The following is a 13,033-nucleotide window of genomic DNA, read 5'->3' on the forward strand; positions in this document are numbered from 1 at the left end:
ACAGGTACTATTCCCAATTAGACCAACTGAAAGCAGCACTCAATGAAAAGCGTCCAGAATTAGTCAACAGAAAACGCATAATCTTCCTTCTGGATAACACAAGACCGCATGTTACTTTGATGACCAGGCAAAAACCGTTAGAGCTTAGCTGGGAAGTTCGGATTCATCCGCCGTATTCACCAGACATTGCACCTTCAGATTTCCATTTATTTTGGTCTTTACAAAAATTCTCTTAATGGAAAAAATTTCAATTCCCTGGAAGACTGTAAAAGGTACCTGGAATAGTTCTTTTCTCAAAAACATAAAAAGTTTTGGGAAGATGGAATCATGAAGTTGCCTGAAAAATGGCAGAAGGTAATGGAACAAAAGGGTGAATACGTTTGTTCAATAAAGTTCTTGGTGAAAATAAAAAAGGTGCTTTTATTTTTATTTAAAAAACCGAAGGCACTTTTTGGCCCACCCAATATTTTCCCAATGATTTGAACTCTAATTTCAAATAAGCTTTATTTCAGCTTTACTGAAAAAAGCACATTAAAATAACATTTATTTTAAGCAAGTAGAGGGGATTATTTAAAAAAACTTTTATAAAGTAACATTTCTTCCATCACATGAAGTCTCACTACCTGATTTGCCTATGTAAATATTCAGATATTCTATATTAATTAAATTATACCCAGCTATTAAATGGTTATCTATCCAATCACATGTCACTATCGTAATTTTTGTCACGATTATGACATTCACAACTAATGCAGTAAAAACACCACTAAAGTAAATGAAAACAATTATTTCCCTTTGTCATTAGTTCATATGAATTACCAACAATGTTACAGAAACTCAGCTTTTATTATAAAGCCTCAGAATTGGACAACTTTTCTTGGACACAATTCAAGTAAGTATAACAGCTAAAGCTGTAGAATATAGGATAAACCCTTTTAGTTGGTTAAATGTCTAACTGTGCATAAGACTTGAAGAACATGCATAATTTACCTTGTGACACTGATAGAAAAAAAATCATTTTTCTGATATTAGAACTAAGCAGTATAATTCTGCTACTGTTTACTGAGTGTATCTATATGCTAGGCACTGAGTGTATCTATATGCTAGGCACTGAGTGAAGTGCTTTCTATATATTACCTCTTTTGATTTTCACAACAGCCCTATGAAGTAGGCCCTATTACTATCTCCATTGTACCAATGAATAAACTAAGGCTCAGAAAGGTTAAATAATTTACTGAAGGTCATTTGGCCAGGAAGTTAAAGAGGCATATTTAAAATAATGACTGATCTGACATCAAGCCCTCTATGATTAACTACAATGTAAATGTATCTCTCCTTGTCATGTTGGGGTGGGGAACGGAAGAACTAAAATAAACAAACCTTTTCCTCACTTTCCACTTCAAAAATCCTTTTTATGGCAAACTGAATTCACCTTTGGCCAAAGCCAACCCATTAGAGTTGGAAAGTTAACCACTTTTCCATTATACAGCCCACAATCCACAAATGAATAAAAATCACATCTCCTACAAAATATGTTTCTGTGATTGTGGTACAACTAAAATTGTCTCTAATGATATAATACTGAACCATAAATTAAATGGATGTATTCTTCCCCAAGCTCTAGCAAAGACCAAAACGCTGACCAATAATCTTATTACAAAATTATACAAGGGCCTAGTTACAGTCAACAGATCATCTTATAAGCTGCTACGTACAAAAAACTGTACTTGAATCATTACAGCAGCTCTATTGGTTACAGAAAAATACTGATGAGAACCCAAATGCCCTTCAGTGGGTGAATGGCTGAACAAACTTTGGTATATCAATGCAACAGACTTATTACTCAGCAATAAGAAGGAATGAACTACTGATACATGCAACAACCTGAATGGACCTCAAGGGCTTTATGTTCAATAAAAAAAAACAGTCTCAAAAGGTTACATGCTGTATGATTCCATTTATATAACATTCTTAAAATGACAAAACTATAGAGATGGAGAACGGGGTGGGGGGCAAGGAGGTGGGTGCCACTACAAAGGGTAGCACGAGGGAGTTCTTTCATGATAATAGAACAGTTCTCGATCGTGGTGGTGGTGGTGGTTACAAGCATCTATACACGGCATAAACTTGCATAGAACTACACACACACACACACAACACACGAACGCCGGTTAAAAAATGTTGAAACTTGAATAAGGTCAATAGGCTAGTTAATAGCAATGCACCAATGCCAATTACCTGGTTTTGATATTGTACTATAGCTACAGGACTTACACAAGACTCTTTGTACTATTTTTGCAATTGCCTATAATTATTTCAATATAAAAAGTTTAAACAAAAAAATGGCCCTGGGTACGAGAGTCTGAATTGGAACCTGGTCTGCCTGAATCTAAAATTTGTGTTACTTCCCTATGTACCCTACTGCCTACAAAATCTATTTTATTAAAATATACAAAATATGCATTATTTCCTACAGAGAAGAATATAATATATAGGAGGCTCATCCTGGGTCACATTTAAAGAACTCTAAGAAAGTTCAAAAAGTACTTTATTGGGAAAAAATTTTAAATATCAAATAATTTCATTAATAGCAACTAAGACCAGGTGTTCCCATGTCCAATATGGACATGGAAAGAGAGCTTTACAAGTGATAGAAAGTGATGACTGGGCTGCTTTGGCACCTTGACTGGGCACATTGCCTCTCATTCCCCTCTCACTAGAGGCAGCTCTGGAGTTGACTGCCATGTTGCCTTGTTCACCTGAAAGGTTAACAGCTGTTCCTCTCCCGACACACCAGGCAAACAAGCGGCACCGCAGAAAGCTGTAAAATAGAGTCATTACACTGTATATTTGGAATCTCTTTTCCATCTACCTGAGTACTTCCTGATGAGGTTGTCCTTGTGAGATGTAGAACATGGCCAAATTATAATTATCTCAGCCAGAGAAGTAAGCTAAAGGTGCCAAATGGTTTTTGGAAGTTGCTGCCTGCCTTTATATAAATTCATCAAACCCCTGTACACTAAGTGACAGCTACGAAAAATTACACATACAGGCAAGGACAAAGAATCAAAATAGTGATGGGATGTTTTCCTGTTAGTGATGTTTTCCTGTTTAGCACCATTTTATTTTATTTCGCTAAAAGTTACCCCCCAAATTATTTTTATTGATTGATCAGAAAAATATCAAATAAATCGTTTTTTTAAAATCAGAGCCAAAATTGTGTTCACTGTGTCAAGTCCCCAGTGCTGAATGTGCTATGGGTGCTACAAATCCAACTGCATATATTTCAATTTAATAAATACATAGTATCAGGTGTTTATTAAGAACATAAGGACAAGACATTGCTTAGGGAGATGACACAAAAAGTGAAAAAGACACTAGTCTGTAGCCGCAGTGAGGAGATAAACAGGTATACAGCTAACAAAATTCAGGAGAAACCATAATTACTGATATTATGAAGTATGCTAACATGGCAAACTCAATGTTATGTTAATAACAAGAAAGAGAAAACCCATGAGAATGGTCTTAAGGTATTTAAGAAGGAAATAAATGTCATTGATTATACTCCGTAGGGCAGAACTGGGATCAATGGCTGGAAATTACAAGAATACAGAGGAAGGCTGGTGATGTATATATAGTTTTTAATTAATTTTAATTGTTTTAAATTAAAGTTCATATGTTTATAGACTTCAGGAACTTCCTAAATAAATCATTGATAGGAACTTCCCTAGTGGTCCAGTGGTTAAGACGCTGCACTTCCACTGCAGGGGGTGCGGGTTTGGTCCCTGGCTGCCGAACTAGGATCCTGCATGCCATGTGGCACAGCCAAAAATAAATAATAAATAAATAAATCATTGATGACTTACTAACTACGAGAGTATCTGATGAAACCTCTGTACTGGAAAGGAGTTGATGAGACTCTTTCCAAGGGCCTGTCTTCTCCAGAGGCCCCTCGTATCACAGAAAGCATCTTGTTTACCCAGAGCCACAAATGAACAGCCCATAGAGACCAGATATAAGGGAGACTTGTAGGAACGAGGTGATCTGAGGATGGAATTGTATCCAAAAGGAGTGATTCACATTGGGTGCAGATTAAATGACCCAGACACATGCTCTCTCATGAAGAGTTTACATTTTACAGAGGTCCCAGAGGAGGAAGGAAATACAAAGGCATTAGAAGAAGAGAAAGAGAAAAACTGAGCTCTAATCACGGAAAAGCAGATACAGCACATAGCAACCGACAGTCACTTCCGAGAGAGGAACAGGCTGAGCAGGCTTCCACACTTCCTGCTGGCCAACACTATGCTATATCCTGAACAGTGCTCCACTTCTCCGTGAGACCTGTCCGTTCACCTACCAAGGCCTACTATCTTTTGTGAATTTACTCAATCACCAGAGGGAAACCTGAGACAACGTTGAACTTCATCTGAATTCTGTACTCCTGGAAAGCAAAGACTGTCAAGAAATTACCCCTCACCCCCTTTGTGTTCCTGGAAACAGCTTACTGCAAAGAACCACTCCTCCTCATGTAACTTAGATAAAACTCACGATGACCCCTTGTAACCTATGACAAGACCAAGACACAGACACTCCAAATTCCCATTGTTTATCTGATAAATGATTAGCTGAACTATTTGTCCCCATTGACCATTCTGGTCGATCAATGCCTCTTAACTGGACTTGACCTAAATTTATTCAGGCTTCTCTCCTTCCTCCAAGCCCCTGAACTTTGGACCACCCTTGAGCAATAGAAGGTGAGCAACCCCTCTTTAAAGACTCCCTCCCAATAATCAGCTAGCCTCAAGGAAAAACATTCCCTGATCAACTGTCCAGTCATGCCACCCTCTCATCCCACTGCCCCACATCCAATTCTTTCCAGCCTGTTCACTTCTCCCTGAAAAAGAAAAGCCCTTTTCTGCTTGAACTGAGATGCTTATAGATCTCATGGTCAAAGTGGTTCTTCCTACTGCAATATTCCTCCTCTTCCTATTGAGATAACCCTCGACCCCTTATTATAATAATCTTTTTGAATAAAGCCTCTTCTTTTTACCTAAGTCTAGATTTGTTTTTGACACTTTCAACTTGCAAAGAGCCTAACTTTACAAAACACAAACTGAAATAATTAAATATCCTCTTATTATTGATATTTATTTTTATAGAATCACAACTATTATGTATTTCTTGACATACACCCACATAATATATAGAATATACAGACCACCATAAAATAAACTAAAATTAAACATAAGTTAACTCTGTTATTCTACCAATGTTTGAAAACAAAAATTACTTAAGATCATTAGTTACTAAAATAATTAAAATAAAGCATTAAAAACAAGCATGAAAAGTTGAAACCAACCAACTGAGGTTTGGAAATTGTGGAAATAATTTCTTTATATTTTACTTTTGTCTTCTGTAGATCAATCATCTCTTTACAAAGTCAAAAGAAGAAAAAGTTTGATGAACTTGTTTCTATGTTGGCCAACTATTAACTCAAGCATTAAACCAACTATAATACAGCTGCTAAAGTTCTTTCTGAAGAACTTTCTGCCAACAATGTCACTTTTCCAGTGGTCCGGTACCCTAGTTTCAACTTAGCATGGATACCGTGTAGAGTTAGCACGTTAACTGTATCACATACACAAAATAAACCTTCAATGTTTTTAATGAAGGTAAATACGTGATATTTCTATTCCTGAAGGGATATTTTTTTCTAAAATACCTCTATTCCTATTTATGAAAAAATAGTTTTCAATAATAAATACTCATATTATAAGCAGATAGGGCAGGGGGTCCCCAGAGAAAGAGAACCAGGCATGGCTTTCTTGACGTAAGAGAGGCCATTTTTGGCCTAAGTCATTTTGTGATCTAAGCCTGGCCACAATGCTTGCCTTTGAACAGGTCTCAGTAATTAATGATTTTAAGGGAAGTGAAAGAATGCAAGAACAAAGGAAAAGCAGTCAAGAAACAATAGTTCAGCGATAAAACAGAGTCCTACCTCCTCCTCAAGAGATATATGTAATAATCTGTATGAGTTCTGCAGGAACTAAGGCCCCCATCAAGGTGGAGGATGGAATGATGATGACGACCTTTTCTGACTTCAATCAACTAAAGCTTTGACTCTGTTGACCTTTGCCCCAATTCTATGCTGAATTCTCCTCTGCTCAAGCCTCTTCATGAATACACATACACCACTCAAGTCCCTTCATGAGTACGCAAGTACCCTCAGCTTAAAACTTCCCCAATTTTGCTGTTCTGCGAGACACTGCTTTGGAAAAGATCCCTGGTGTTCTCCTTACTTGTTGCAAGTAATAAGTCCTTCCTTCTCCCAATCTTTGGCTTGGTTGTGTCTTTTGGCCTGACACCCACCAAGACTCGAACCCAGCTTTAGGGTAACAGTATAACAAATACATCACAAAAAATCAACTACTCACCAGCATTGACTATAGCATCTACCTCTAGCAATGTGATGTCACCTCTATAGAGAGAAACTTCTTCACTCAAACTTTTCTTCACCTGTGATGTTTCCTGAGTATTTTCTTCTGTAATAAAGAAGGAATATATATTAATAGTAATATTCTTATTTAATTTAATAAAGACAATTTTAATACAAGAGCCAATATGGGTCACACTCGGATACATTAGACAGTGGAAATAAATGTATAAGTACCAGGGGTGTGACTTATTCTCTATTTATTGTGTATTCCCCAATGCAAATGCAGTATCACATACATAATAGGCATTCAATAAATTTAGGCATGTTATATAGGTCAACAAAAAGTTCAATGTTTACTATTAATATTATAAAAATATCAATTTTAAGATATAATTATGTACCACTGGTTTCACAAGAAGATGAGAAAAAGATGTGTAACTACCAAGACAAAATAAATTTTTACAATGAATGAGCTTACTTCTATTTTGTTCTAATTACCTAAAATGCATCCTTGAAAAGAATATTTACTAAGAAAAAAAAAATTTAGGTTCAGTTCTTTGCTACTTCTAAGTAATAAGCTGTCCCTCATAATGGTATGGATCAAGCACATTTGAAAGTGTGAAACTGCTCCTTTATCAAATTCTATAAACCTTTCACTCTAGAGGGCGCTGCTAGATTGAAAAGAGAAAAAGCTCTGTCCTGCACACAACAGCCAGAAAGCTGGTATATTTAAAACAAGTCAAAACATTATCTTCTAAAACCTGACATATTTTTTAATGTTTTTGAGGAGTATTAAAATCTGAATTTTCATGTATTCTTTAACATATAATAATGTTAAAATATATTCAACGAAGTTATATAAAATCAATGTTTTAAAATACATTAAATGCTATACATGAAAAGCTTTTTAATATAACTTTAGGAAAGATGATTTAAAAATTTTAAACTCATGATCTATGCAAATCTTTCAAGGAGGAAGGTAATGCTATTGATTCACAAAGACACTGTCAAATGAGCTTGCAATAATGAGGTATGTAGGGGATTTGAGGTGATAGGTTACAAGACGCTTAAATTGTCTTCGGCCCCGATAACCAAAGAAAAAAATGGCCAAGATGAAGGAAATGACCTGAGGCCATAAAAGTGATCTTTCCTCTCTCTGCCTCCAAAGCATCCCCTTCTTTGCAATCACTTTTCTCCTTAAAGGATTCTAATCAATTATTCATTGGTGGTAGTAGCAGTAGTAGTAATAATAATAAGTAGAAGAATAATGTGGGAGAATTGTACATTAAAAGAGTAGAGAAAGACTTTAGAAGACCTCAAAATAGAAAACACTTACAGCTGACTTGACCACCTCAGGGACTCCTAGAGTGCTGTTTCCCTGAGTCAGGTAAAGACTAAGAGTTCAGGCTTTACCACCAGACTAACTATTCAATTCTTGGTTCTGCCAATTAACAACTGGGTGACCTTGGATAAGTTATATATTTTCGCCATGCCTCAGTTCATAAATTACTGGCTCCTTTACAGTTAACATGAGTTCATTACACTTAGAATAATGTTTGGTCCAGAGTAAGCTCTCAACAAACATGCCCCTTTTTTTACAAAGGTTTTACAGAGGTGACAAATATTATTTCAGCATCCATACTGAAATACCACAATAGTTTTTAAATATTTTCAACATTTATTATTACTATTATTCCCTATCAGTGAAAGAGATCGTATTTTGTTTGTGCTCTTACTATCTGTCAATGCCTGGTCCAATGACAAAGGCTTTGAGCAAGAAGACCTTGAGTTCCATGACCAATCAATTTCTATTCTTACTACTTTTACCAAATTAGAAAGTCCTGATTCCCAATTAAAGATTGTTGGATGATAATAAATATTTGGTGGCTTTGTCAGAAAATTCTGGATATTTGGACTACTGTAAACCTAGAAATTATAAAGACTTCTCACTGATGATGAGTTTTAAAACTCCATCGGGGCTTCCCTGGTGGCGCAGTGGTTGAGAGTCAGCCTGCCGATGCAGGGGACACGCGTTCGTGCCCGGGTCTGGGAAGATCCCACATGCCGCGGAGCGGCAAGGCCCGTGAGCCATGGCCGCTGAGCCTGCACGTCCGGAGCCTGTGCTCCGCAACGGGAGAGGCCACAACAGTGAGAGGACCGCGTACCACAGAAAAAAAAAAAAAAAAAAAAAAAAAAAAAAACTCCATCAGGCATTAAATTGATAAATATATCACAAATGAAAGCAGAAAGATTGACTGTTTCAACTTGGGAGACAGAGTAAATCGATTCCTGATCTATCCTCTAGTTGCGTTTAGTTCTAAAAAGTATTTCTTCATTTTCTTATGAAGCATTATGTATGTAATATTGCATTTATAGTCATGTAAGACTTTTAAACATATGTGGCAACAAATCATGTATTTTTTTCCAAAAGTAAAGAACTTGTTAAAGAATTGTATTAGAAAGCATCAAAGTTTAAACCATTTATATCACAGTTCAGTTTTCTTAAAACAAATCATAATCTCTCAACTTCAAACTTTAAAAATGGGACATTTTGAGCCTAAAGGTTCAGACAATTCAACATATTAAATAAATATATTGCTATGACATGTCATTCAAGTAAGTTACTCAAAATGGTCTTATTAGAATTATTAGCATCATGAAGAAATATCTTTATCTCTCTTTCATTTTAAAAATTCACATGAGCATCTTTTTTCCTCAGAGCCAGATTTATACCTACCTGCTGTCCAACTCCTCACATAGTATATCAAAAAGGCATAAATGTACTCAAAAACTACAATTTGATAGTATTAAAAATTATCAGTATTTCCTCCAACAATAAACCAAAACCAAATGGCATATTTTTGACCACCAAGTGTTCTCTGTAAATATAACAATGTAAATTATCATTACAGGCCACATCTTTTACTTGAATAGCAACGTATCACCTTCCTTTTCACACAACTGTGTTCCACCAGCACTGATCCCAAAGTGTCTTTTCCCATATCCTGGGTTTTCAGTGATAAATAGGACAGAAAACTGTCAAGCACTGCTCCCTCACAGACATTCTATATGTACACAAAGCACTGATTCACATTTTGTACATCAGTGGCTTTATCCAGCTGAAAGTTAAAATATCTGTCAGTGTGCATATGTGATAGTAATTGTTTTTCCAGATTGTATCCTATTGATATTGTAAAAAAAAAAAGTTTTTTTCCGGAACTACCACAATAAGGGAAAAGAGATCTCAATACAGAACTGGGCTCAGTTACCAATACAGCAAGGACAAGTGAGGATTTATAACCAAGGAGCAGAGTGGGGATCAGTGGAAGGAAAATTACTAAGAGAAAACTTTGGGGGTGAGGGAAGATTTTGGTTAAACACACAATTCTTGCTGAAGGCAAGCCAGGGTGGTCAGATATCACCTAGGGTATGAGGGGGGATGCAGAATTTTATTAGATATGGAGAGTGACCAGATAGCAAGGATGAGAAATTCTCTCTAAATTGATTTAGCAGGATTCTTGCTAAAATTGGACAATGCAGGTCTGGCAAGGATGGGGCCTAGTTGAAAAAAGGGTTTGGTGGAACCTGACTAAAGTTTAGTTAAGGGAGAGAGTCTTTGTCAGTCCCTGCTCTTATTTGAGGAAAGAGAGACTTCCTTCCTTTGAACAATGTAAGTCCATTTCTCATTAGGTTGCCTTTTGTCCTTTAAGGACCAGCTGAACCATTGGTTGAGACTTGGTAGTAGAGGACTTCTGGTGCAAGCAGTCAGGCATTTAATGAGGGAAATTCCCATGAAAAAAAAAAGAAAAACAAAGATCAATGGTTGGAGCACACTATAAAACTAGTTTCTGAGTCCAGAGGGCAGACAGTTGAGAAGATATCTACATGTTGGGCTTGAAGCATCATTCGCAGTCTCAATGTCCTTGGTGATCGCATCAGGTGTTCCAGCAAACTTTCTGAATGGCCCACACAATAGCAAGCATGAAAGTTGTACATACATGATCTGTTGTGGTGATTTCTTTGAAGTTTATAACAGGTCATCCAGCTTCAGCTTTCAGGGCTTCAAGAAAGGGGCAGTTTTAGATCTCAATGAGGCCAAATAAGGAGGAGGGGAGAAAAATTGGAAACATTTTGGAGAGCTGTAGCCAGATACTGGAGGAAACTAGAAAATTGACAATATGTGCAAGACAATGAGCAAGACTGGAATTTAATAACCCAAAAGGGTGCACTACAGTTTTCCACTGAAACCTAAAATGTCTCTCTACAGTCACCCCCCCACCCCATTTTTTTCTTGTTTACAAAATAAGTCTGGTCTCATTAGATTTGGTCTGATTATTTACATAAATGCAGCAAGAACGGTCACTGACCACTTAGGCCTTTCAAGTTTGCTTTGCTGGAACTTTTCATAAAGAATCTCAAATTAGACTTTTCAAAGCCTCTCAAGGCTAGGAAGCACATTCAAGAACTCACCACCAGATTTAGCCTGTAATACCTACACATTTGGGTAAATTCCTCTCTTCTCAAGGTTCCAAGAATATCCTAAGGTTCCTGGGCTTGATAGGAAGTGACCTTCCTTACTCATCTGTAAGGCTGGGAACTCTATAAACCAGGTACCAGACTGGTTTCTCCAAAAGGGCTTTGTAAGCATTGGCTCTATAATGCAAATCTTAGTTCCTTAAAACTATCTGATAACATGAGATTCTATATCTTTGAGATTATCATTCACAAATATGACATTCCAACCAAAGTCTATACAACTAATTTTTCCAATTATGTCCTGTTACAAGGAAGACAGATTCTTATTGAACCTATACAAATAAAGTCACTGCCATGAAAATAAGAATACTCAATAGAGTTTCTGAATTCTAGAGAGATCAGGTAGGGAGAAAAGCTAAATGTTTCATTTCTGTTTACAAAAGTATAATTAACTAAATTGTCATGAGTTACAGAGAGCTTGAGAAAAGATAAAAAGGTGTTCCTTAAATAAAACATTAAAGAACCAGTATTGTTCCTTATCAATAACCACAAAAATCATAATCATTCTTCATCATTAGTTCATTCAGTCCCATGTAACTGATTTGTTTCTTTCCCCCAGCGTTATTTAATGTGTTGGAACAACAACAACAACAAAAAATCCACATACTTTCTTTATTCCATTAAAACAACAACTATATTAAGTAATCTTATATACTGAGATCTCTTTCTGAATTCTCTATTCTGTTCTACTAAACATTTTTTTATAGTATATTCTTTTTTTTCTTCTTCATGTAATGGATTTTTGTTCTGCTTGATCTTGGGTTAGCATTTTTTTTGTTTTGTTTTGTTTTGTTTAAACCAGTCAGCTTCTCCATTAGTTCTGGAAATCCTTACTTGGTCCAGCAGTACAGTCTCAAAGTTATTTAAGCAATAATGTCTTTAGAAGCCTATACCCTAGAGTACTTGCCATAGTCCTTTCCATGGATCTCTGAAATAGTCACTTTTTGTTGAAGATAAAGCACTCTTGCCTGTAGCTGACTGCAAGAGCTTTCAGGGAAGAATCAGAGTAAAATAAAAATTATCTGTGAATGATAAAGATCTGAAGAGAGTTTATTATAAAAATGATATAACTAATAAGGGAATCTGGTTATTTCTATGACATACAATGTTTAAATAACTCGAATTATAACTGACAAAATTATACCAGGACATAAGATGGATAAAAAGGATACTGGCAAATTTCTATGAACTTCATACAATTTCTGAAATATATATAGTAAAAATTTTTACCCACACAAATATAAGCATGGGAAGGTTAAGCATCATTTCTTTTTGGACAATGTTTCCCATGTAATGTAATATATCAAATAAATCAAAATTTTTTAAGATTTTTTTTTTTTTTTTTTTGGTACGTGGGCCTCTCACTGCCGCGGCCTCTCCCGTTGCAGAGCACAGGCTCCGGACGCGCAGGCCCAGCGGCCATGGTTCAGGGGCCCAGCCACTCCGCGGCACGTGGGATCCTCCCAGACCGGGGCACGAACCCGCGTCCCCTGCATCAGCAGGCGGACTCTCAACCACTGCGCCACCAGGGAAGCCCTAAAATCTTTATTGAATTTGTTACAATATTGCTTCTGTTTTATGTTTTGGTTTTTTGGCTGTGAGGCATGTGGGATCTTAGCTCCCTGACCAGGGATCGAACCCACACCCCCTGCATTGGAAGGCGAAGTCTTAACCACTGGACCTCCAGGGAAGCCCCCTTAAACCAAATTATTTTTTTACCTTCCCTTCTTTACAAGGTGAAAAAACAAATCCTTTGAGATTTTCCAGGAACCCTCTGGGAGATATCTATCTCAGTTAGAGTTCAAGATTTCATTTAGGATTTGATTTGGGGAACATAATAAAAACAACATAAAGCACAGGAAATTATTTTGATAAGACATAGAATCTTTGTTCCTAAGTAGATTACTTAAAAGATAAAGAAAATCCTTTTATGATCTCTTATTAAGATCAGACTAATAATCCAAGAAAACTTCATTACTTTAACAGAGAGAAAAAACCCAACTCTAGTTTTGCATCAGTACATTATTGGGCTCATTTAAAAACAAAAACAAAAAACAAATA

At 36.4% G+C, this 13,033-nt stretch overlaps 1 protein-coding gene across 1 annotated transcript in view; it reads right to left on the minus strand.

Moving 5' to 3' along the window:
- MACROD2 (mono-ADP ribosylhydrolase 2) overlaps positions 1 to 13,033 on the minus strand; it is a 1,989,594-nt gene that overhangs the window by 1,897,433 nt on the left and 79,128 nt on the right. Inside the window, exon 3 of the mRNA XM_027118154.1 lies at positions 6,435 to 6,542. Coding sequence (XP_026973955.1) covers positions 6,435 to 6,542 — 108 coding nt within the window. The remainder of the gene's footprint in view (positions 1 to 6,434; positions 6,543 to 13,033) is intronic.

This window comes from Aethalodelphis obliquidens, unplaced genomic scaffold (genome assembly GCF_003676395.1).
Source record: "Aethalodelphis obliquidens isolate GAN/ISIS:26980383/991018 unplaced genomic scaffold, ASM367639v1 scaffold18, whole genome shotgun sequence".
NCBI classification, from domain to species: domain Eukaryota; kingdom Metazoa; phylum Chordata; class Mammalia; order Artiodactyla; family Delphinidae; genus Aethalodelphis; species Aethalodelphis obliquidens.